General features: G+C 43.4%; 1 protein-coding gene across 3 annotated transcripts in view; it reads right to left on the reverse strand.

Annotated features, from left to right (window-relative positions):
• Nucleotides 1-27,280, reverse strand: part of Zfat (zinc finger and AT-hook domain containing) — a 204,933-nt gene that overhangs the window by 161,039 nt on the left and 16,614 nt on the right. For all 3 annotated transcript variants that reach the window (XM_074069270.1, XM_074069271.1, XM_074069269.1), the window contains exon 2: nt 7,870-8,046. In XM_074069270.1, coding sequence (XP_073925371.1) covers nt 7,870-8,046 — 177 coding nt within the window. The remainder of the gene's footprint in view (nt 1-7,869; nt 8,047-27,280) is intronic.

The raw sequence follows: 27,280 nt of genomic DNA on the forward strand, positions 1-27,280 counted from the left end.
CTGTGTTTCACAAACTGCATCTTGCTCCATGGTGCGAGACACCAGAGGCTCTGCAGTTTGTGTGGCTTTGCAGCCATGGAAATGACAGCGATGACTTACAATGATGATGAACACATGTCTCAGGCACCATGGTAAGGACTTCATGTGTATGTGCTCATTTTATCCTCAAGGCAGCCATCAGCATTAACCCCATCATACAGTCAATAACACTGAGGCATACAAAGATCAGTTCATTTGCCCCCAAACCATAGAACAGGTCAGTAGCAGAGCCAGGATTTGAACCCAGACCCATTTTCCTCAGATTCAGTAAACTTCACAACTGTGTTAGAACACCACATTCCTACTTATACTCAGAATGGCTATATTTGTGACAAGTGTCTAGAAGAGATTAGGTTTAAATTTAGACATAATATTCCCTAGGAAGCTCAAATTGGAGTCTGTAATCCCTACTTTAGCAGCCCACACTCAGCCCTAGAGAAACCCTCACTGTACTGCATTTACAGTGCTTCTCGGCCTATTTGCTATCCACCAGGCATACCCAACAGGCACAGTGCCTGGGTCCCTCAGCACCTAGCACACCACCCAAGCACACAGCAGGCACACAATAAACAGACAGTGAGTGAGGAGAGGGGGAAAGGGAAGGGAAGGAAAAGATTAAAAGGAGAAGGGAGAAGTTCCTACAGAGGGTCTAAAAAAGAGGAAAAGATGAAAGAGCCAAAACAAGCTCTCAGGAGGCCGAGGGAAATTCTTTCCCAGCCTCCACGCATGTGCAGGCACACACACACGCATGTACACAACATCTCACAAAGGTACCCATATACAAAATCACACACACACACACACACACACGGGAGAATGAGCTCAGCCCACTAGGTAATTTCTTCCTGGATCACAGCCAGAGATTTGATTAAGAAGAGGGGGAAAAATGAAAGGTCATTTTGCAGACCACTTCCTACACAAGCAAAAAAGATTAACAGGCTATAAAATAAACCAGCAGATTTAAGAACCTTCATGTTATAAGGGGAGACCAAAATAATAAAGCAATTACTGCTCAGTTAAAAGTTTAATTAAACCATCTCAAGTATCTCTCAAGTTAAAATGAATTGTGAAGGTTAAACCTGAACGGAAATCATTAGAGAGAAACTAAGCCCCTACAAGCCTCTGCTTTTATGGACTTCCACAAAAAGAAACAGACAGACTTGGAGTTCTTCATGAAAGACTTTTAAAGAAATTGTCTCATGTTAAAAGACGGAGTTTAATTAAAGTCTTAAGAAATTCTTTTTTAAAAATTAAACTACACAAGCAATTCGTCTTCTACTATAAACTACAGAACAGGAGAAAATGTACTCAAGAAGAATTTAAGTCAAAGGTAAATTATTTAATAAAGGGAAATACATATAAAAGTGGTGGGAATTTGGTTATACAGCCACCCCCCGCCCCCACCCCATGTCCATGGTCTTGCTCTCTATGGTTTCAGTTACCTGTGGTCAACTGCCTTCCAAAAATACCAGATGAAAAGTTGTAAGTTTTAAAATGCACACATTCCTAGTGGAATGATGAGATCGCCTGCCATCCCACTCCAGCCTGCCTTCCATATGAATCATTCCTTTGTCCAGCATGTCCAAGCTGTAAGCACTACTTCCTGTTGATCACTTAAAAATGGCCCCAAAGCAGAAGGATAGTGATGCTGGCAATTTTATTACAGTATATAGTCATAACTGTTCTATTTTATTATTAGTGATTGTTGCTAATCTCTTCCTAATTTATAAATTAAACCTTATGATAGATATATATGTATAGGGAAAAAAACAGTATGTAAAGGGTTCAATACTATCTATGGTTCTAGCATTCACTAGGGGTCTTAGCCCATATCCCCATGGGTAAGGGGGAACAATTTCAGATGCTCCTTGACTTGTAATGTCAAAACCATTGTAACTTGAAAGTATCGTAAGTCAACAATGCACTGAATATGACTAGCCTACCCACATCCTGGCTTAGCAACACAATGCACTATAGTGGAATGTTTCTGCTTATAACCATACGACTGAGTGGGAGCTGGGGCTCAAGGATCAGCTTGTGTATAGACAGACTAGGAAAAAGATTCAAAGTCACAATCTGAAGGATGGGTTCTACTGAATGCATGGTTCAACAAATATACATCCATAAATACAATACTCATTGCCAGAATAAAGAATTAAAAATCATATGATCCTTTCAGTAGATGCAGAAAAAATGTGACAAAACCCAACATCCTTTTGTTTAAAAAAAGAAGAAGAAGAATCTCTCAACAAGCAGGAATAGAAGGAATGGGTCTCAACACAATTAAGGTAACATGTGACAAGCCCACAGCTAATGTCATACTCAACAGCGAAAAGCTGGGAGCTTTTCCTCTAAGATCAGGAATTAGACAAGAGTGACCACTCACCAAATCTATTCAACATAGTATTGGAAGCCCTAGCCAGAGCAATGAGGCAAGAGAAAGAAAGAAAAGACAAAAGGACATCCAAATTGGAAAGAAGAAATTAAATTTTCTGTTTGTGGACAACATGACCCTCTATTAAAGACTCCACAAAAAAAAAAAAAAAAAAAAACTTGTGAGAATAAACAAGTTCAGTGAAGTTATTAGATACAAAATCAGCATGCAAAAAATCAGTAGGATTTCTCTATACTGGCAACTAGCCAAAAAACAAATAAGAAAACAATCATATTTTATGGAGTGGATGAACCCACTTCTACCCAAAACAATCTGTAAACCGAATATGATTTTTATCAAAATCTTAATGCTCTGTCACAGAAATGAATAAAATCTAAAATTCATTATATAACTGCAAAAGACCCCAAATAGCTGATCTGGAGAAAGACCAAAGCTGTAAGCATCGCATTTCCTGATTTCTAGGTATATTACAAAATAACAGGAATCAACATAATATGGTACTGGGTTAAAGACATGAACAGAGACCACTGGAACAGAACCATGAGCCCAAAATAAACTCATGAATATATGGTCAAGTAACATTTGACAAAGGTACCAAGAACACACAAGAAAGGAGAGTCTCTTCAAAAATGGCTTTGAGACTATCTTGGTGGCTCAGGCATGTAATTCCAGCTATTCAGGAGGCAGAGATAGGATCACAGTTCAGAGCCAACCAGGGCAAGTTAGTGAGACCCTTTCTCAAAAACAAACCAGGCCAGGTGTGGTGACTCACAGCTGTAATCCCAGTTCCTTAGGAAACCAAGATTGAGAAAATGATTAGTTCAAGGCCTTCCAAGAAAAAATGTTACTAAGACCCCATCTGAAAAATAACCTAAAAGCAACAAGGGCTGGAGGCATGGCTCAAGTGTAGAGCACTTGCCTTGTGAACACAAGGCCCTAAGTTCAAACCTCAGTACAATCCAAAAAAGTTTTAAAATCAGAACTGATGAAGCACATCTATAATCTCAGCTACTGGAAAGATGAAGGTAGGAGGATGGTAGACCGGGGCCAGCCTAGCAAAAGTGGGAGACCCCATCTAAAAAACAAAGGAAAAGTGAAAAGGACTAGGGGTGTGGCTCAAGTGGTAGAGAGCTTACTTCGCAAACACAAGGCCATGAATTCAACACCCAGTACGGCAAAAGTACAAGCAACAAGAGCAAAAATAAGTAAGTAGGACTACATCAAACTAACAAGATTCTGCACAGCAAACAGTAGAACAAAAATCAACCTACAGGATGGGGAAAATGTAAACCATTCATTCAGTAAGGGATTAGTATACAAAATACACCAGGAATTCATACAGCTCCACTGAGCTGCATAAGCTTTAGTGAGCTATTGAGGGAAAGGAGGGAAAACACCCAACAAAAAAATAAGCAAACAACCCAAACAGACATTTCTACAAGAAAAGTCATACAAACAGCCCTCAAGTACATGAAAAGGTTTCAACATCACTAAATCATCAGCAAAATACAAATTAAAACCACAGTGAGATACCACCTCACACCTGTTAGGATGCCTGGTATCAAAAAGACAAGAGATAACAAAGATTGCAAGGTTTTAGATAAAAGGGAAACCATGCATACTGTTGGTGGGAATAGAAACTGATATACCCCTTATGGAAGACACTATGGAAGTTTCTCAAAAAAATAAAAAGTAGGACTATCATACAATTAGCAATCCCCTTTCTAGATATAGATCAAAAAGAAATCAAATCAACAGCTTGAAGAGCTAGCTGCACTCCCATGCTTAGTGTGGCATGGGAACAACCTACATGCCCATTAGTGGATGGATGTGATATCTCTCTCTCTATCTCTCTCTCTCTCTCTCTCTCTCTCTATCTCTCTCTCTCTCCCCCTCCATCCCCTCCTCCTTCGCTCCCCTCTCCCCAGGGGTTGCCAGGGGACGTGGTGGGGAGGGATGGAGAGATGTTGATTTAACTTTGAGTACATATTTTCAGCTATTTGATGAACATGTTTCTAGAATCTAATGTTCATATTGTGATAACAGTTAAAATATGTCATTGTATACTTAAATTTGCCAAGTGAATGGATCTTTAATGTTCTCACCACAAAAAGAAATAATCATAACTAGGTAAGGTGATACACGTTAACTAACCTGACTGTAATAATCAACTCATTATATATACATAAATCATCACATTGCACACCTTAAATCTTTATGATTTTGTCAATTATGCCTCAATAAAGCTAGAGGAAGAAAACACATTTTGAAAAAAAATCCCAAGTCAATAGTCTCCCTTCCAAAGTAAGAAACTACAGAGGGAAAAGCACACTGAAGTAAAGCAAACAGAAAGACGAAATAACAAAGACTAGAATGGGAAGAGATGAAATAGAAACACCATTCACCATGAAAATTAGTGATGTATGAGACATGCTACAACACTGATAACTCTCGAAAACAGTGAGGAAGCTAGGCACGAAAGACAACATGACGTACGATTCCATCTGCATGAGATTTACAGAGTAGAGAAATCCACCCAGACAGAAGGTAGGTTAGTGGATTCCAGGGGGACAAGGAGAAGTAGAATGGAGTATGATTGCCTAAAGGGTACAGGATTTAGTTTTGTTTTAGATCCATGAAAATGTTCTAGAATTAGGTAGTTCTGACTGTTTATGTGGTATGACTATGCTAAAACTGTTCACATGGCGAATTTTACTTTACATCAATTTTATCTCAACTAGTAAAAGAGAAAAGCACGGAAAATACTGAAGTTAGTATTTAGTTCAGAATCTCTTTACCATACCATATATAAAAATTAACTCAGGACGGATAAAGACCTAAACAAATGCAAGTCAAAAGCATAATAAGCTGGGCCTGGTGACACAGCAAATTTCAAGTACAAAAAAGTGTTATTAACATCTCTCTTAATTCTTTTTATGTCTGTACAATATTTCCTTCTATGGGTAATGTACTATTCACTTGACCTTTGTTATCTTGATGATGTATCTCCTCTCCAACTTTGTACTATTGCGAACAATGAAAAGTGCATATTGCGTATTTCTCTAGTCCTAGAAGAACTCCTTGAGCAGAGGATATGCTTATTTAAAAGTTTGCTAGGTTCTGTCAGAATTCTCTCTGAAAAAATTTTGCCAATTTAGAAACAACCAGGATCTAGGATCTTCTATTTTTCCATAGCCACATGAGTAAGGATCTTATATTTTTAAGAGTTTTGCTGTATCTTGAGAGTTTTTTTTAATGGTGCATCATTTTAATTTGCATTTTGCTGGTCACTATGTGAGGTTTGGGTGAGGGGAGGCCACTGAAGCTTTTTGAGTAAGTGGTGACAGGAGGAACAGAGCACACCTTCTGGGAGACAGAGGGAGGTAGCCAGAAAACACATTTCAAAGGGTGATTCATTCACTTAGCACACTGGGAAGGGTGCACACACGTCAGACCCTGTACCAGGACCTGAGCCCAAAGAGATGAATGGCCCAAAGCCCTCCCTTGGGCACTTCCTCACCACCAAAAAAAGTGGCCAACACAATGAACACATGACTAGGAAGGACAGAACTGAAACCCATTTGTGAGGTTCTGGGAGCCCAGAGGAAGAGGCTCTGATCCCATGCATGACCAGTGACAAGTCCTTCGGGGTGATTCAGCCGAATGAGTTCCAAGGAAGATGCAGGAATGAGCTGGGCAAAGCCACTACAAGGGACTTCCCAGACAGAGGCCGCTTTGTCAGCAGCTGGGTTCTGGAGCTATAGATCGGTGATGAGAGGAGGAGATGGCAAGGGGAGGATGGTTGTGAGGGGAAGGAAGAGGCCAGATCACGAGGAAGGGGAGGAGCACCTGAGGTATAGTGATGCCTTTCACTGGCACTGACTTCGGGGAAGGGCAGAAGTCAAAACGTGCACCTCAGAAAACACTGACACACAGAATTCCAAGTAAGAGTCTCTCACCTTTATTATCATTTATTCATTTCTTATTTATGAAAGAAATGAAATGTAAAATATTTTCTTATTCACACCTCATTTAGTAAGAGGAAAATCTTAAGCAAACCCAAATATAGAACTAAAGCCTTTGCAAGAACCATTCTCAAAGTTCTTTGTACATTAATCCACATGATTTCTATCTGCCATATGAGTGTGACAAAAGAAACAACCCATTTCTCTGAATTTTATACGTTTGGCCCTAGATGGAAGAACACAAGTACTCAAGGTTCCTGACTAGAGCCTTGAGTGCCTCTGACTGTGACAAAACACTCTTCAGAAGACCCCGGCATTGAACTGCTCCCCGGGAAGTGATCCTGGGGATGGCATGCCATGGCAGCTTCTCCTTTGGGTCAGAATTCTGAGGCGTGCCTCACCCCAACAGGGTAGGCAGAGAGAGAGAGATTCTGAACAACTCAATCCTGACAGGTGTATTTCTCCAGCACCCTGGGAATGAGCCAGAGGGGCTCATTAACCAAACTTTTTTTTTTTCTTGTCTGGAGTCTCTACTTGTTAACAGTGTCTGACAGATGATCAATATGCCAGCCTATTTAGAAATGCCAGTCTGAATATTCCCATGAAAGACCTACTGGATTATTAGTGTGGCTAATGAATCCTGCAATGGGACATTTAATCACCATGTACTGGGCTTCTGCACAAGAGACTGGCTGTTGTCCCTCATCATGTAAAAATAGTTTGGTGGGGGATTTTTCTAAGTCTTGTTTGCAGCTGTTCCTCCCATACTATGTATTTTCTTTGTTGTCTGTGGGGACCTAATTATAGTGCCTGGATGGCTTCTCAAATCCACGCACCTGCTGTATTTGATGCCATTCTGCAACTGCAGACGAGATGTATCTCACTTTGCACACTGACTATGAACCTTAGGATTCCACATGAGACAAAGCTTCCCACTTGGAACCCTTGCTCCAGGTTTATACTATTGGTTTGGAAATGCTATTTCTAAGATTACATATACTAACTTATTGATCATGTGCAAAACAGCCTCCCTTTAGCATCTTCTGCATCATGCTGGGTGCTGTAGATATCTCTGACTTTAGCTGCATACTTGTTTTCATTTTTCAGATAAGCAAAGTGAGGCTTGGAGAAGGAACATCATCTGCTTCAAGTAAATCAGCTATTGGGGCTAGAGATGGGTGCAACCCACTCTTGTCTAATGACAGGGTCATGTTTTTACACTATAGATACTGCTGCCTCCTTTCACTCATTCACCTACCAACCAGGTACTGGAGGAGTGCCGACAGCAGCTAGGGACAGGAGATTCAGACAGAATCTTCCTTGAGAAGATCTACAATTGGACAAGTATGTGACTTCTGAGTGGATTTTTCTAGGCTTCTACTGTGCCCATGAATTAGAGAGAGCTGGCATGACAGTATTAAAGAGTATCTCAGCATCACCGGTCCCACCCAGCATGCCAGCTTCCCTTACCATCTCCAGTCTTGCTTGGGTTGGGGGGTTCAGGAGTAGTCAGAGGCCTAAGGGGAATGATGATGTCATCAACATTAAGTCCTTCTTCTCTGTGCTTCTCAGAAACATGGGACAGGAGTTCCAACTGATTTGGTGAGAAAAGATTGCAGCACTTACACATGAAGATGGCTGTGTTTTCTGTTAAAAAAAAAAGGAAAATATTTTAATTCACCTTCACATAAACAAATGATTACTCCCAAGTATGATGGAAAACACTGAGAGCTGTCCTTCTGCACAATTGCCAGCCTCTGGTGGACACCTCAGGTAGTACCAAGTTCCAGGATATTCTTTCTTCAGTATTTCAAGGTTGTCTCCTAGAGAGTACCTGACATGGACCTCCCTCTGACCCAAATCCACTCAACAGCCCAGATCTCAGCAGAGCACAGCCAAGTAAAACATGAACATAGAACTTGAAAAATCAAACCCTACCCTCAAATGAGTGAACGGCACTGATGGTGATGAAGTGTTCCAGCCAGACTCTCAAGTCAGGTGCAAGGAAAGACCTACAAAAACAGTGGTTCTGAAGGTCCAAGACCACTTTCAATGACTGGACAGGAACTAAAAGTGAAACAAGGATACGGATCTGTTCAGTGGTTTTTTTAAGCCACTCAATTCCTATTTAAAGTATCATCTGTGTTCACAAAAATGTACTAATGTTCCATTATGTCTCTCCCGTTACACTAGGCAGGAAGACATCATCAGAGGAAAAGACTCATTTCTCAGTCAGACCAAGATCTAAAATCAGATTTTTGTTGTTATTTTTACTTTTATTCTGAAAAGAATCATTGGTGTGATAGAAAGGACAATGGCTTTGAAGCCAGACAGACCCAGGTTAAATTCCCAACTCCTACTCCTAGAAGTTATAAAGCTGGGTGACCTTGGAGAGGCCAGAGTACTCTCTCAGTCACTGGAAGTAAGCAGAAGTATGAGTTATAAGCCTTCTCAGGAGTGGGTACGCAGCTGACACCCAGAAACCATCCCACCGGTCCAAGCCCATCTCTCCTGCACTGTGCCCTTACCTACACATTCTCCCTGTCCTCCCTCCACTTTCTCCAGTGGCCTCATGGGGACCCTTAACCTTAACCTGCCTAGCAATCCCACAGGATTTCTACAACATTCTCTGTCCAGGCTAGACAAATGCCTGGCAGACCACAAGTTCGCCAGGCCCTTGGGCTCTGTCCACAGCAAGCGAACCTCCAGTGCTTCCTCCCTCTCCTCACTGAGCAGCTGACCTTGCTTCCCATTTCATGTGAGACAGTCAGAAGACAGCTGCCCCCAACACACTTGCAGCCCACCTGCTTCTTCACCCAGCCTTGGCCAGAGAACTATGAGTGTTGGGGTGGGTACCAGCAGTGACACCCACAGCACAGTTGTAGTGCCAGTGGTCACCCAGAGTAGGCATTCCTTCATCTCAAATAGTGTGCACAATTGCTGGCTCAGGGAGAGGATAAAAAGCAGACCATCCTCTAACTGGTGTGATTATTGCCTCTAAGTTCCCAGCACATCAGGCCACTGGACAAAGGGCATGCAACAGCTGGTGTGTGCAGAACCCAACCCCTCTTCACCACTGGGTGACACTGCTCCCAGAAGTTCACCAATCTCTCCCTCTCGACTGGAGTTTCCCACTGACCTGCAAACATGCCTCCATCACTCCCATCCTGAAACAAAAGCCTCTTTTGAGTCCCATTCCCCTGTCCCCACCCCATCTTTCTCCTTTTCTTTATAGCAAAATCCTTCTGCCAGAAAGAAAAGACAAGAACTAAAGGAAAGAAGCACCTGGCTTTGCCAGGTGAAGAAAGAACCCCTGGAAGGCACAGGGTTCCTGGGAGCAAGGCCCTCTCTAGACACAGAGGGTTTTGCCAGGAACCAGCAGGGGAGGTAATGACCTCAGAGATTTCTTACCCCAATACATAGAACAGAAATTTAACAAAACAGAGTATTGCTTTGTCGATAAAACTCTCTTGAATACTGTCAATCAATATTTATTTTTTCCAAAAAATGTTTTATTCCTAAGGAACCTAAAATGCTTCCAAAACAAGTTGTTAAAAGGATATGTTCTTCTTCATAAGAAGCCATACCTGCCAGGCACCAGTGGCTCACACCTGTAATCCTAGCTACTCAGGAGGCAAAGATTAGGAGGATTATGGTTCGAAGCCAACCTGGGTAAATAGTTTGCAAGACCCTATCTCAAAAAACCCTTATAAAAAAGGGCTGGTGGAGTGCTCAAGATGTAGGCCCTGAGTTCAGGCACCAGTACAGAAAAGAAAGAAGCCAGGCCATTTTCAACCTGCTTTCTGCTGACTCTGCATCAATCCTATGGTTTAGGTGGAAAGTTGTTCACAATCTCTAGCCCATAGGTGAGAAACTGAGGCTGGATATGGAAAACCAACTGGTCCCAGTCCCAGAAGGCAGAATGTAGAGGTTAGATGTCCTGTTACCTGGATTTGACAGATGTGATTAGCTACAGAATATGAGCTGAGTTCCTCCAAGTGAAGCTAAAATGCTTAGGATATGTAGGACTATACCCAGAATGTGAGAAGTAAACTCCTACAGAGAAGAGCACAATGCTTAACTCACATAACAATCTCATGCCTACTCATAAGCACACCCAGGCCCTGGAGATGTAGGGGTGAAATCGTGACCCAGGCCTTGTAAAGAGGAGGCCAAAATTTTACCTGGAAACAGACATGTCACAGAACAGCTGCATCTTATGATCTGTACTGAACTAACTTCCCACTGGCTTCTAAGTATCCTTGGTTCCTTGGATGGTCTCAGGAGAAAGGAGGATCTTGTGACATTTAACAGGAGAGAACATCTGGGGTCAACAGTTACTGTGTGGGGTCTCCTAGTTCAAAGGCGCACTAAGTATCTTCTAGTGATTAAGTAAATAAACGTACTTTTTGCATCTGAATGTGACAGTGTCAGAGGCTGCTGTGAATGAATTAGCACCCAGATGCTTCTCAGCCTGAAGCCTGGGCAGCCTAGGGTAGCATCTGGCCTTGGCCATCTGCTACAAATAAGCCTGAGTTTCCCCATATATCCAGCTCTGTTAGGCAGGGGACTGACCCTGGAGGTACCAGATGAAGGCAGAGACAAGCACTCTGACCCAGGACAACCTGTGTAACTGTAGGCTCACCCATACAGTGCAGCCATGAGATGGAGTGCAGCAGAGCAAACTTTTAACTGGGAAAGGTCAAGACAAGCAGAAGAGGCTTCTTAACCTGGGAGAGCTGGAAGTCAGAGCCACAGAAGGGCAGAAAACATGAAGACACAGGAGCAAACAGACACACAGGAAAGCCAAGACAGAAATGAGGTGGATGAGATGACCTGCAGCCAGCGCAGGGCTGTGCCTACAGAGAAAGAGCTTGTGGAGCCAGGCACAGTCATCAAAAGGCAAACCAGTATTCCTAGAACAACCAGAAGTTTGGGAGCAAAGTAAACGCCAAATCAGCATGGTTAAAAGGTCCAGCAGGGATGGCCTCATGCTCAGGGATAGCTCCAAGGCCTCCACAGCTAATGAATGCATCAGCTGTCTGCAAGTCTGCCTCCTGGATCCTGCATGGCCCCACCATACCACTCCCTCACACCTCCTAGAATGTGATGGTCTTGGCCACCTCAGTGCAGCTAAAAACCAAGTGGCTGGGCTGCATGAGGAGACTGAGGTCAGAGATGCACTGGCACACTGTGGGGAGGCTGCCATCAAAGAAGCCTGTCCAATGCTGAGAATGGACATTAAGGCCCAAGATGCAGGGTTGCACAGAAGAGCTAGGCTAGGTAGGATATTTTCACTGACCAGACATGGGCAACACAGAGGGGCAGCATGAGAGCAGGGGCCTCTGTTTTGCTACTAACAGTGCAATCTTGTCTTTAAAACTGCCTGTCCCAGAAATCCAGGACAAGAAGCATGGTACACCCTCTTAAACACAAGGCCTCCAATGTGGCAGGTGACTGTGAGTTCCTTGGAGATGCTCTTAAAACAGTATACAGGGAGTAAGATGACAAAAGTACACATGGAGAGTGTGGGATCATGCTGCATTCTCAAAATGTTAAAAAATATTAACTCACTAAAATGACAACAGTGACAATAGTTAATTAAACTATTAACTCACTAAAATGCCCTTTCATTTCTACAGTGGACTGCTATGAAAAAGTGTACCTGGTTCCTGAAACATAATCATCATTATGTTGTCAGCTAGTTCTGATGAAGGTACGATATTTTGGATGCATCTTTAGGTCCAATTACTGTGCTCTCTTCCTTACAAAAGAATTCAAAAGGAAAATGGCATATTTAGCACAGGAGAATCACTGAAGTTTGGGGTTTGTGCATGCAATTCCTATGAATTATCAGTCAGTTTGAAACAGCCACTCTGCACTACTAACAAGGAAGACCTCAAGATAACTGTATAAACAAGTCTTCTTTTCTAACCTCTGACCTGCAGAACAGCCAGGTTTTATCTAGACTTCTAGCCTCCCTGCTTGCCCTAGGAACCCCAGGGTGAATAAGGGTTTAGCCCCCAACCCATCCCCAAAGGTGGCAGTGAACTGGAATATGAGTCTAGGGTCCCAGGAAGGTGACTGGGCCCCTTAGGCTTGGGGAAGGCCCCTGGGAGTTGCCAGGACATGGTCATGGTGACAAGTGGTCAGCTGGAGCTGGCCTGCTCTGAAAGATCCCTCCCCAAATCCAAAACCCTCAGGTAAAAAGGTAAAGAGGATCAGTCCAACCATGGGCTGAAATCACAGGCTTCAGCCAATGTGAAGAATGTTCTGGCACCCAACATGCCAGAACAGCATCTTCTTCTTCTTGCTATTGGTCTTGCATGTCATCTGTTGTGCATCTCAAGGGTGGGGTGAATGGAACAAGACAGGTATCTGGGGGGTCTCTCAGTCCTACACCAGCTTTTATTACTGGCACTATTGCTTATTACAAACATCACAGCACACGCTCAGTGTAAAACAGTCCCAAACAGTATACCAGCGTAGGGACAGCTGCTCACCACCACCTCCGGAATGAGAGCACCACTGAGTGCTGGGGTGTGCATCCTTCCAGACCTCTTGCTGTGCATCAGAGACAGATACAGAGACAGAGAAAAGGGGTTATTCCCCTAATATCACTGAAACCTCATGCAGAGCCCTCCCTATCCCTCCAGGGGTCCCTATATCCTCTCTCCATCCCTGCTCCCTCTATCTCCCCAGAGTCCTTAACATAACACAGAGGAGGACACAGAGGCATCTGGTAATCTCTTCTATGGAAGGTCCCAGGGACCCTGAGTGAAAACTCAAAATACCCTTATGGAAGCAGCATTAGAAAGAGCATCAACATCTCAGAGAACTCAGAGAAACTACCCATGACTGAGCATCAGGATTCCTGGATTCTGACCTCTGACTATGTATCTATGTGCAGAAAACCAGACCTTTCCCACTCACCACATGAAGGGCTAGAAGCAGGGTAACCTAGGAGGAGAGCCTTGCAGTCCCATCAAGTCTGTACTTGAAGACTCAGCAGTGACACTGAAGGACAGCTGAGGGGAGATAAACAAGCAGGAGAACCTGGGAAAGGTGATGCCATACATGGCCTGGTTTCTCCCACACTCTCAAGGCTGAAGCATGCCTCAAATAGAACCTGCCTATTGAGGCTGGACCCCAACAGCCCAAACCTGCATAAGGACAGAGACAGCTGTCAGCATCTTCTCTATGCCCAGCATTCCCAGCTGCCCTGAAACAGTTTTTATACAAGTGAAAGTGACTTGAAATGAAAACCAAAGTGAAGGGGGCAAGATGAGAAAAGCCAGGAAGGCAGCCCAAGACCCAGACTGTAAATGTCAAGGTTTTTCAGACCACGGAGCAAATGCATAAGCAGTCAGAGGTCAGAGCACAGGTAATGGTCAGACCACAGTGGTCTGTGTAGACTTGCACCCTGGGCCCAAGGCAGCCAGGTGGACCCATGCCTTCTCTAAATGCAGTGGCGAAAAGTTCCCAAAAGACAGAGTCAATGAACTTTTTCCTATTCTTTTAAGAACGGCTAAAAATTCTGGAGATTACAGACAAGAAAACACAAGAAGACAGAAAGTCAACAGGAAACAGGCCAGCTCACCATCTCAGGACCCAAGATGTAGCATGGCAATGACATACGATGGCTTTCTCTCAACCTTCTACACCCAGACAGGGGACTGATGAGGCTAAAAATCTGAAAACATCAACAGATACAGGCAGAAACAGCTCCAGGAAAAGCCTGTTCTCTCTAGCCAAAGGACAAGAAAGAGCTGCCTGAAGAAGACAGAAATCTTTCAAACAATACTTACCCTACCGCAGACAAACAACTCCAAAAACACTATAGCCCTTGCCCCAGCCCACTGTCAAAGGCTACGGGGGAAGGCAGGACTCTCACCAGCATCCAGCAATAACACAGCTACCACTTCAGTGTCACGGGAAGCCACACAGGGGAAGTACTGAGGCACGCTGGCCTCAGTAGCCCAGAAGGGCCCTAGTATGGAGCTTGGACTCTACCCTGCACAGTGTTAGCAGAAATTAATGGGGATCCTGGACTACTACCCGCTGGCAGTAACAAGGAAGCACCCCTTCCCACCACAGCAGGGGAACAGGGGAAGATCCAGCCTCTCACAGTGAAATATCCAGGATTCAATCCAAGGTCTTTCTTCCTGATTTTCCAAGAACCAGGAAAATCTCAACTGGAAGAAAAGGTCATCTACAGCAGCAATAAATGATACAGATGTCACCAGAGAAACACCTTCCACAAGCAAGGATGAACATGCTCATGACAAATGGAAATCAGAATGCCTCAACAAAGGAACAAGAAATACCAAATAGAAACCTTAGAATGGAAAAATACAAAAAACAATAACCATAAAACAAAATAAAAAACCAAAAGCCTTCAATGAACAGGCTCAAGGCAGAATGGAAAGGACAGGAGAATCTATGATCCTGAAGATGGAGCAATCGAAGCACACAATCAAGATTGCAGAGGAAAGAATGAGCAGAGCCTGGGGACCTGTGGAGGAAGAAGAGTTAACATCTGTGTCATCAGAGTCCTGGAGAGGAGAAAGAAATGGGACTGGAAAAATATTAGAAGAAATAACAGCTAAAAACAACAACAAAGTAAACTAACAGATTCAAGAAACTGAGCAAATTCCAAATAGGATAAACTCAAAGAAACCCATTCCACAATCAAAACAAAAAAGTAAAAACAAAGAAAAATTTGAATTCAACAAGAACAATTTCCTATATAAAAAAAGCAGATTTCTCATCAAACACAATGGAGGCCAGAAGGAAGTGGCACATTTTTCAATTGCTGAAAGACAGAAGATCATTGACCTAGAACTCCACATCCAGTACAGACGTCCTTCAGAAATTGAGATGTTCTCAGAGGCAGGAAAAACAGGAAGATTTGTCCCAGCAGACATAACTTAAAAAGAGTGACTGAAAGGAAGTTCTTTGAACAGAAAGAAAAAAATAAAACAATGAATCCTGGAACATCAAAAAGAAAAAAAACTGAACAAGTATGGGCAAATACAATGCACTTCCTCCTAAGTTTTCTAAATTAGGTTGGACCGTTGAAGCAAAAAGCACAGTAATTTGGACACACTTCACAATGCAAGCAGAAGAGACACTCACGGCAATTACGTTATAAGCAAGGGAAGGTGAAGGGGTGCAAAGGAAGGCAAGGTTTCCACATGTCACTCAACTGGGGCAATGTCAGCAATCTGTGGGTGATAAAAATGAATCTGAAGTATGCACGCTGATTACAGCAACTTCAGTTTGTTGGCTGTGATGCTGTGCAATAGTTACATAAGCTGTATTCCTTGTTCTACAGCTGGACGGTGGTGATAGGTGCACAACTATGTGAATGTACCTTATGCTACTGAACTGTACACTCAAAAACGGCTGAAAGGGTAAATTTTAGGCTATGGATATTTCACCAAAAACTTTTTAAAAGTATAACATTAGAGTAAACTGGGCAAAAGGAACAAGAGACTTCTCTGAACTATCTTTGCAATATCCTATGAATCTACACCTATTTCAAACTTAATAAATAATTTTGTGGCAACATCTGGAAAGGACACTATTTGGGAAGAATCCTGTACACTGTTAGTTGATTTGCCCCTGATCCATCCCATCCCAATCACACTATGTAGCAGGTAAGGTTCAGGAGGGTGAGCAAGACAGCTCGCAGAGACACAGGCAGGATGCAGCACAGCCTGAATGCAGCCCAGGCTGCATGCCTGTCTCTGAAGGGTGGTAAGGAGATTCAGAGTTTAAAGAGCTGGCTGTGTACTCCACACCTTCATCCAATAACTTCCATATTGCCTCATTCATGAGCTGTGGCCAAAGACCCCTGGCCAGTGCCATCTTCCTCTTAGCAATTATGACAACAGGGATCCAATAAGCACCCAACAGCTATCAGATGAACTGATGATTGCAAAATAGTTAAGCATTTATCAATAACCACAAGATAAAATGTTACACTGCTAGACAGTTAATTTACTCCATTTAAAGGCTGTACTTTAAAAATCTTACCTCCTTTCTTTCATTAGTATAAATCACCCTCTCTACTTTGTAACTATCTTTTACTTGGATTTATTAACTTTAAAGAGAGTTCAACAGCCAAAGCTAAGATCCTATTAAATTGTCTATCTTATAAGAAGAAAAGTAAGGTGGCACATACTTCCTGAGTTATATTTTTGTTTTCCTGTTTTTCACTTGTCATTAAGTTATTAAACTCATACAAGCCAGCAGCTTCCCAAGGAGTGGAAATATTTTAACAACATAAAACCAGATTGCTGTCACATCCAACATAATGAATAAAGTCTCATACTGTGCAGCTTTGTACAATTTTAAATACCTCTTCCTTTATCTTCAGGACAAGAGAATCAGGTTAGGATTCCACTTAGCTTACTTTGAAAAACTGTTAACCAGCTGTGGACCCATCATGTCATCAGCAGCACCATCACCAGCACCACCCATCATCACCATTCTGTCATCATCACTGGCATCACCACTAGTCTGTCACCATCACCATCATCACCACCACCACCACCATTATTATTGTCATCACTATCCTCACCACCATCATTATCTTCACCATCACCACCATCATCAGATGTTGAACTGATGATTACAAAATATTTAAGCATTTATCAATAATCACAAGATAAAATGCTACATTGCTAGACTTTAGATTACTGCATTTAAAGGCTGTACTTTTAAAATTTACCTCCTTTCTTTGATTAGTATAAATCACCCTTTCCACTTTTTAACTATCTTCCATCATCATTACCATCAGCATCATCACCACCATCACCAACATCATCACTCTATCATCATACTTACTGAAAACTTGCTGGAACCAAAACAATGGGTCTGAAGAGGGAAAGTAGATGAGAAGGAAGCTTAAGTCAATCAGGCTCACACCATGAGCCAGCATCAGGCCAAGCTCACACTACACTTATTTCATCTTCACAATAATCCTGCTGTTGTTTTTACTGTTGTATTTGCTCAACTATTAGACGTCTTTTAAGTACTGACATTTCACATATCACTAAAAATACAAAAACAGTATCAAACAGACTAAGACACACTGGCTCCTTATCTCATCAATTGTAAAACACCTCTTAGTTTTAAAGACACTGAAATTGAGTCTGAATCACTGAACTTCAGTAATGATTCCACAAGTCCAGTGCAGGCTAAGTACTGGACAGGCTGGATATGAACAAGAAAGCCTGCTTCCTATCCCCTTTCACCAGTAAGGTCTCACTTCCCACACCATACCCCATGCAAATTCAGTCAGAAATCCCTACTCCCAGGGTGAGTTCTAGGACAGCAGTGCTTTCAAGACAGGGACAAACACTCATGAGGACCAGACACTGTCATGGTCCTGTCACATTACTTTGTCAGGATGCTGAGAAGTGGGAAAATGTACCCCTTCCTTAAGACACTAGTACCCCCTATCAGAAAGTGGTCATATGTTTAGATTGTTGGAACAAGGCACTTCTCTACCATTTGAGGAAGACTTTCATAATAAATGCACAAATGCATTACGTGAAATGAGCCCCCTTAGATGTAGCTCTATACAACCTACCCAGATGTGGTACCATTGCTCTGCTTTTAAGTCAGACACAAATACATTATTGTCCTGTGTTATAGATGAGGAGGCTATAACTTGCTTAACAGGTAAACTATAGGCCTGTATAGTTCCAAAACTACTTGGGCAGCTCACAAGGACCTTAAAAATCAGAAAGTGAAAACAGGTTTTGTGTGTGTGTGTGTGCACATATAGAACACACTGGCCACAGGACACACAAGACACAGGACAGTATGAACAGGAAGATGTCCCTGTGGATTGGGGAGGGCCTGTCAGGCAGGGAAGCCAGGTTTTCTAGAAAAAAGGCAGCAGAAACAGCAGCCAATGGGCATAGCCGAGGAACCCTTGACCCCTAGAGGCACTCTGCATGCAGGGAAAAGTGCAGACTCAGGGCAGGACAGGCACACTGGGGTGTCCAGGTCAGGCAGACCACATCCGGGGAGCCATTATGCTCAGGGATGCCCACCAGTGATGATGCTGGGCTAGGAAGGACCAGGATAGGGCTGCCCAGCAGGAGGCCTGCAGACAGGCAGTTGACAGGGCCTCAGGAAGCCTGCCATCAGTGGCTTCCCACATCTAGCTAGTAAGGACCTCAAAAGCTCTATTTTTGTGTTTGAAATCTCCTGGCAGGCAGCTGAGATTTTTTTTCTTTTTTGCAGTACTGGGGATTGAACTCAGGGCCTCATCCTTGCTATATAGGTGCTCTACTACTTGAGCTAATATCCAGCCCGAGATTTTTCTGAAGGTAAAAAACCCAAACAAACAAACAAACAAAAACCTGTGTAAACCAAACAAAGCCAGTTTGCAGGTCCACATGGCCCAAGAGCTGCAAATTTGCAACTTCAGATCAAAGCTTTTCTATCTGCACAGTAAGGAGAGCGATGCTCACCTACAGAGGCAAAGCCAGGGAGACTGGGGAAACAGGTAGAGGAAACAGGCATCTGCCCCCGACACCCACTGGGAAGGTGGATTATGAATGGAGTTATTTTCTAGTTTAGAGACTGAGTTTTTCCATTTTCCACAATGGGGATTTCATGTGTAATCCAAGAAAAAAATAAAATTAAAAAACCACTTAAGTTGATATTAGAAATAAAGGGATAATGTGTGACAAAATAAGGTATCCCTCTTTAGAGAAGACTTATTTACCCCAAACAGCTCTGGCTTCAGACAAGCTGCTAAGCTCTGGGCCTCACAGGCTGAGGAAGAGAATAGCCACCACCAGCTCTGGCCAGGGGATAAAACAGTCCTCACAACTGCAGAGCTGTCGGTATGGCCTTTTGAGGTTGATTAGATAGCTCTCTGGGTGGAAGAGAGTTGGGTAGGGATGTCTTATATGTTTCCCTTTCTCTCACAATGATATGCTAGACTGATAAAAAGACCCAAAAAATAAAACAGGAAATTGATTTTCCAGCAGCAAGATTGATGTAAATGTAGATTTGATGAGGAAAAGATATTCTTGACACAAAAGTTATATGCACTGCACTAGGTACCTGGTAGGCATAGTAGGTACAGACAGCCTAGCCTCACAGTAACAGATTCCAGAGCTGCAAATGTGTGGGCCAAGTCAGCAGTAGGCCAAGGGAAGCAGAGGGCCCAGATGAATAACCAGAGGGTCTGCCCAAGGGTAGGGGAAGCCACGCAGGGAAGATGCCCTGGGCTCCCAGGGCTCAATGTTCTAGAAGAGTTTCCACATGGTTGTTCTGGGAAAAACAGCCATCAAGATTTCATGGTCCAATGTGGCCCAATGTCCCCCAGCAACCCAATGCAGAATAATATTCACACTGCCCCTCACAGTGAAAAATATGCAACACAGACCTCCATACTCATGACCACACTTGATCATGCCTACTGTCCTGTGAGGCAGCCATATGGATGATGGCACCACCACCACCCACAACCACCACCATCATCATCATCATTCCATTTACAGAGTTGAAACCTGGGGCTCAGAGAAGTTAGTGAGCCACCAAGAATCCTCCAGCCGTAAATAACAAGGCCAAAACTTAACCAAGACCTTCCAAAGTTGACTGCCACATCTATCTACCTACCCAATCCTGCACTAGGAGGTCACTTGCTATTTACTGAAATACTCATAGTAGTCACTGTGAGGAATGCTAGTGGTGATATTCCCAACCCAAACCAGTATCATGGGTAGAGGCAGTAGTTACAATTAAGAGGAGTCATGACATTAGAGAAGGGCTTTGCTCCCTGTGACTGTTACTACGTGCCACAGCAATTCATTTCAGGGAGCACTAAGCTGGAAAATGAGAGAGTATCAGATGCAGGCACTACAACTCAACCAGACCACACGCTTACTAAGCTTACTAAGCACACCACTTGACAACAGGTTGAGAACCAGGCAACAGTGAATCACCAAGTTCCAGGCAGACAGCTTTTTAGCAAAACCTTGGGAGTTGCCCACAGATAGGTGCCATGCATGTGCTGACAGTACCCTCTGGTGGCTGACCATGGCACTACCCAATAATCCAAATGGTTACTGATTTCTGACTACCAGAAGCTGTGCTCTGCAGTCACCCTATTTAACCTTTCTATAAATTCAGCAAAGAGGGACTGCAGCCCCCACTTGAGATGAGTAAATTAGGCTAGGCAGGGGTTACAGGCTACACAACAGGTGTGTACAAAGAAGGATCACAAGCCAACATCACCACTTAATGAGGCTGCTGTTTCAGAGAGGGACTGATTCATCCTAGCAGCCCAGGTGTACCTGGACAACCTGGGCAGGTAAGTCGGACTCAACTCTGACCACAGATTGTCCTCGTCACAACTGCTCACTGCCTGGCCCATTCTCAATCTGCCTAAAAGTTATTTTCAAATCTCCGTGGGGCTTTCCCATTTCCACCCACACCTGTGAGCAACAGCAAGAAGCCAAACCAAAATAGCCTGGCTCATCGGTGCTATTCACCGATGTGAGGGACCTGGAAAGCACAGCTTCTCACAATGTCTAAGACAGGATGGTCTGCCCAGGTATAGCTGGGATGAGGGGCTCCTGGGATGGGATGGAGTTCTGTTTCCTGATCTGCCACTGGCTACCCAGAGTTCAGTGAATGCAAACCTGAATGGGATGCAAACCTTTTGCATGCATGTTATACAATGATCTAAGAAAATTTAAACGGCAAATGCTAAAGGAAAAGATAGAAAGAGAAAGAAGATACTCTGATTCACACATGAGCCTCAAATCGAAAACCACATAGCTCTTACCCCAACTCTGATCCTAGCAGTTGTGGGACCCTGGCACACGGACTTGACCTCTATGAGCTTCAGCTTGCTCCTCTGTGCAGGACAGACAGGAGGACTTCAGGACACCAACAGCACAATGTACCTAACTCAGCGCCCAGCTCCTCAGAGGTTCTGTTCCACTTGATGGAATGAGAAGGGCATCAACCTGCGTCAGGATCCCAGGCCTCCCGACTCCTAAAAGTGGTCCTCACCCTCCAATGCATGGATCACGCAGGTCTCAAAATCTCTTCAGGCCTCATTTTCTCACCTGAAGATGAGTAGCCAAATTAAAAGTGGGAATGGAATATTTGAAAGTGGAACCAGTCTAAAGGTAGAAGACCAGTCTTCTAGCCTTAACCAGAGGCTAATATGCAGAGACAGACCACAGCCGTCTGAACCAAAGCCAGGGTGTGGGCACAGACAGAATAGACCCCTGCACCTCCCAAGCTGGGGAGCATGGGAAGCACCTCTCCTGCCCACCACTTCTCCCCCAGGTGCCTTCCCAATGTGCTGAGGCTCAGTATGCTGAAGTTTCATCAATGAACACCCTTAATTTGTAGAATTATTATCACACATCTCATAAAATGCTGATTGATGAATGTGCCAACTTCCATAGCTCACGAAGTTAACGTGTTTATTAAACTCAAGAGAAAAATCCCATGGGTGTTTCTTTGCTAAAGCTGAATTAACAAAATAAAATGAGAAATCCTCAGTATTGGTTATAATTAAGACCAGGCCAACAGTTATATTATAATTTTATGCATACACATTTCTTTGATGTTCAAACTTAGCATAAATTTTTTAAAGTTATTTTTAAGCTCTAGGCAATAAATATTCACATTTAACACAATAAGCACAGCTGAAGAATGTGGCCCTTTTCATAGGAAAGTGCCACTACCAGCCTCATACAGCCAGAAGACCTGGGAGAGTGCTAGGGATATAGGACTCCAAGGAAGACAGCTCTGGCCCCAACAGCACAGCTCCAGTTGGCTGAGGTGGCCTCAAAGAGCCACCTACCTATAACTCACATGATGCCTCTGAAGCGACGAAGTCTGTGATCATTACCATGCCACAAATAAAACAAGCCAAATCCTCTCCATTTTATAGGGATCGAAGAGGAAAGAAGCAATGCCCACTGCACCCCCCAAAGCTCTAACTTGGTTTTGTTGCTTTTCTCATCTTCTTTCTGAAGGGCTGTCTTCATACTAGTGTCAGTCCTGGGCTCCTAGCAGACACTGTCACTGCAGATCCCATAATGTCGGCCAGCAGCATGACTCAAAGTTACCTTCCCTTTCTGGATCTGCAGGGACATCTCGGACACAGAGATGACCATAACTGCCCTTCTACCCAGTACAGAGACCTGAGGCATCTCTGAGGGATGCACTGTGTGTGGGGTACTAAGAATTTTGTGGACTGCTAGCTACAGTGCCAATGCTGAAGAAAATGAGGAATGTCTGAAAACCCAAAAAGTCCAGCTGGCTAGCTAAGGCTACCAACTATGTCCCTAGTTGGTTCTGCTGTCCCCTTATACACACACACACACACATAACACACACATGCATAAACATGCAGGTATACACACATGCATATAAGCATACACAGACATGCACAGGTAACATATGCACATATGTACACACATGCACTTTTTTCTTTAGAGAAACAAGGACACAGGCAATTCAGAAGGTCTTAGAGAGATGATATAAACTACATAGCATTGATAATGACAGCAAGGTAAAATGAGGGCTGTGAATCCCTCCTTGAGAACAGGAAGAGCCAGAAGGAAGGCGAGAAAGAAGGCTGGAAAGCAAGGGGAAGAAAGAAAAGATGGCAGATGTTTGGAGAAGGTGCCAGGAGCTCTGGGTGGGGAACTGGGACACAGGTGGCAAAAGGAAAGTGGACCCAGCTCTAGAATACTTGCTTAGGCTCCCAAGCCTCCACAACCTTCTCCCTCTCCACCAGGGCCTTAAGTTCTACCCCACAGCACCCTCAAACTGGCAGGAAGATGAAGAGATGTGATAAAAGTTTCATGCAGCCTAGAGGAATGGAGAGATGCAGGAAGAAGGGCCCATGGCCACAGCTCCCATCAGACCCACCTGTCCCTGACCAGCACTGCTTCCTTCTTCTTCTTCCAGGGTGCTCCAGATGGAAGCAGTTCGCAACAGTGAGACACAAGCACAGCATCCATCACAGAGCATGCTGCCTATCCCTCCCCATTTCTGCAGTCTATGGCCATGATGCCTCTCATGGGCAAGAGCTCCATGCAAAGCAAAGCAAATCCCTTAGAAATGCTGACTCTAACTCCCTGTATAGCTATCCTTATCTCAACTAGCAAAACCTTTGATCCTTCCTATTATGGCTTATACTCTCTCTTCAACAAAATTAGAGATAAGGGCAAAATAGTTTCTGCCAGGTATCGAGGGGGTGGGGGGGAGACGGAGGGGGCGGAGTGGGTGGTAAGGGAGGGGGTGGGGGCAGGGGGGAGAAATGACCCAAGCATTGTATGCACATATGAATAATAAAAAAACAAAAATTAAAAAAAGAAAGAAAGAAAAGGAAGGAGGATTATGAGCAAGTTCGGGGCCAACCTGGGCTACATAGCACAACCTTGTCTCAAAAATAACAAATACAGATTTACCCTTCCACTTGAAAAACCAAAAGCATGGGAAAAAAATGTCTTCAAGATCTGGATGGACATCACATCATACAATAGAGACAACCACACGCTCATGCTTATCACAGCACTGTTCACAACAGCCAAGATATGGAGTGAGCCTCAGTATACATCAACAGACAGGTGGATAAAGAAACTGTGGTATACACACACACTGTGGAATATTATTTAGCCATAAAAAGAATGAAATTATGTCATTTACAGGAAAATGGATGGGGCTGGAGATGTTGGAGGAACAAGCCAGACTCAGAAAGATAAATACCATGGGTTTTTTTTCACCTGTAATCTAAAGAAAAAAATGAGTATGAACAAGAATGGGGAACTATTTAGGAAAGGAACTATTTGGGAAGGGAACAGTGGGAGGGGGAAAGAGAGGGCAAGAGGGGGAGGATATCATCAAAGTACATTCTATGTATGTAAAAGTCATAATGAAAACCATTTTTTTAAATTGCAAGAATTTGGGGGGAGGATAAAGGAGAATGATGAAGAGGGTGAATTCAAATATACTATATTGTGAGAATGTTTGTAAATGTCACATTGTCCCCCCAGTATACCAATAAAAAGAAAAGAAAAAAAAAAAAGAAAGAAATGCTGACTCTACTAACCCCTTCTCCTACTTGGGCAACGTTTTCATTCAATAAATGTATACCTACCATGGGTAAACTGAGTAAGAGGAGCCATAAGAGAGAACAAAAGAGTAGGATTTCCTGCTCTCAAACCAGACAGCAGATACTGTCCCTGGATATGGACCTGTCCACAGGACACTGGTCAGGGAGGAAGAGACAGAAAGATGTGCAGTTTTCCAGAAGCGCAAGAAACAACACTCATTCTGGCAAAGGCACAGGAAGAAAATTCAGTGTTACTTTCCACTTTCAGCACATCACAGTTGGCACTAGGCACAAATGCAGTCTTTGCACTGTCTCCAGAACTACAAGCACCTGTTTCACTGCAGATCAGAGAAGTGTAGCACACCAGTTCCACTCCCTGATCACTGGTGGGCGGGGATGGAGCCTCCCCCATCACAGACTCTTTGGGACTCAGCAAATTAGGAAAATCGAGACAAAGTATTTGCAAACTTGGGACCTGCAGGCTTGTATCCCTGGCTGCACTCTTCTGGGAAAGGCAGATGACAGGGGAACACTTTCATTTATTACCGCCTCAGGTTGAAATGCTGGCTGTGTGCTCAGGGCTCCTGAGGTCACAATCAAGAGAGATAGAATAAAACAACAGCCTGGGTCAGAGCTAGAAGCAGATGCGGGAAACATAAAAATCCAAATTCAAATCTTAAATGTCTACTTTATTTATTATGAAAGAACAAGATCAGCCAAAGTTATTAAGCGTTCTGAATTTCAAAATTAATTCCAGGAGGAAGAACTGCCTTTTAATATTCTGACAGGTCTAAGGTCTTTACCAATTCCAGAAAAAGCGTTAAATTTAAGGAAGACAAGCCAGCAAGAAAAGAATTCTCCAAACCCTTCCACCTACTTACTCCCCAGAAATACCAAAATGATCTGGCCCCTTTTCCTGGTAACTAAAATATTAAATGTTTTAGATCTATTCTCCAAATACCTGAGTTCTACACTTATGTTCATATCTCATAATTCAACATTTAACAAACGCCCAATATATGTCACATTGTCTGCCAGGCACAATTAAAACTGAGGAAAACGTAGATCCCCTTTCCACCCCCTACAGAAACAAGAAACAAAAAAATTCCATTGTGTTTGGGAGAATCATTTTACATGACTATGGTGTGCTCCTGGCCACTGGAAGGGACAGATAAGAGCCCAAGTCCTCCTTCCTGACCAGCATTTAAGCAGGTCAGACAGCCTTCCTAACACAAGACAGGGCAGCTCCACCTGAGTTTATAACCAGAGTGAACCTCAGAGTCAGGCCAGTTTCCTACCCTTCCAGGGCTCCAGGGTCACCCTGGAAAATCCAACTCCTCCCTCAGCCAAGCTCATGAGCCCCTGAACAAGCCAGTCAGGGGCTCTTGGTCTTCCATCCTATACCCCTAGCATCCTGACCCACACCAGAGGCCAGACCCCAACACTGAAGACTTGGTGTCTCTCAAGCCATCTGTAACGGGTCCACTCATACACACATGTCCCCTAGGGGGCGATAAAGGGCAACAGAGAACCCTGGCCATGGCAGCTATTCTAGGCTGCAAGCTTGCACTCCACAGGGTGGGAAGGACTGGCAAGCATTTGCTCTCTAGCTATCAAACTTGCTTATTAATTCAGGACCTTCATTCTTCACGTCTCAGCTCTAGTCTTGCTTTCTCAAAGAAATTTTATTAAGTCCCCCTCAATATAAATTAAGATTCCAGAGTACCCCCCTCACACTGCCTTGGTATTACAACCACAATTTGTAATCGTGTACTTAATAGTGTTTATTTGTTTAACCCCTATCCTCCCCCAATTGGCTGAAGGCTCCAAAAATATTAATATCACTTAAACTGTAATTAAATGCTTAAAAAAGATCCCTGTTAAATATTATAAAAAATATTTACCTATATTCAGAGAAATATGGCATTTCCTTTGGGGCAAGGACTGGAAATTTTCCAGAGTGTTCTCCTGAGAATCCCTAAGAATAATGTTAACAAAGTCATTCTTAACTCACACCTCCCAGCACAACAAGCACAATACTAAGCTGGGTGAGAAAGCTCAGGTTCAAGATGAGACACCAGAAGCCCAATCTCAGCCAAGAAGACCCTCCGAGGAGAAAGTATTTAATGGTTCTAACCCTCCAACTCCTCATCTAAAAGTGGGAATAAATGCAGCGTCAGTATGGTGGTTTGGATAATTTAAAACCCAAGATGAAGTGTCTAGAAGAAAGATGCTCACAGAAGTCCAACAGAACCCAGATGTCAGCAGAGCACAGTCCCACTTCAACAGGATCAATCACAGTTCAATGCCATGGCCTCCCCAGAGCCCTTAACCTCCCAAGAAACTTGTACCCCTGGCCTCTTCCTTATGTTTATGCGAAGTATGAGAGAGGGAGGGAGGGAGGGAGGAAAATTCAGTTCTTTCACTGAAATACAAGAATACACTTGACTCCCAAATTCATATACTCAGAGAAATAAATAAAATAAACAAATATGTGGTGGAATCAACCAGAAATGAGCCAACTGTCCATACTTAAAGGAATACCCTTTAAGTATGAAATGGGAGGAAGGGAAGACGAACCCAGTTGACGTTGGAAGGTGGTGTTCACACCATAGGCTTCACGCTAAAGAGGAAAAAGGCTCAGATTAAATACTGAACTCCAATTAAAAGGCTCCTTTTTCACAAAGACACAGATTCATGATTTTAAGGCTATTTTTAGTATACTCTAGGAATAAGCAAAAAACTAAGCAAACTGTGCAT

Source organism: Castor canadensis, chromosome 3, assembly GCF_047511655.1.
Source record: "Castor canadensis chromosome 3, mCasCan1.hap1v2, whole genome shotgun sequence".
Taxonomy (NCBI): Eukaryota; Metazoa; Chordata; class Mammalia; order Rodentia; family Castoridae; genus Castor; species Castor canadensis.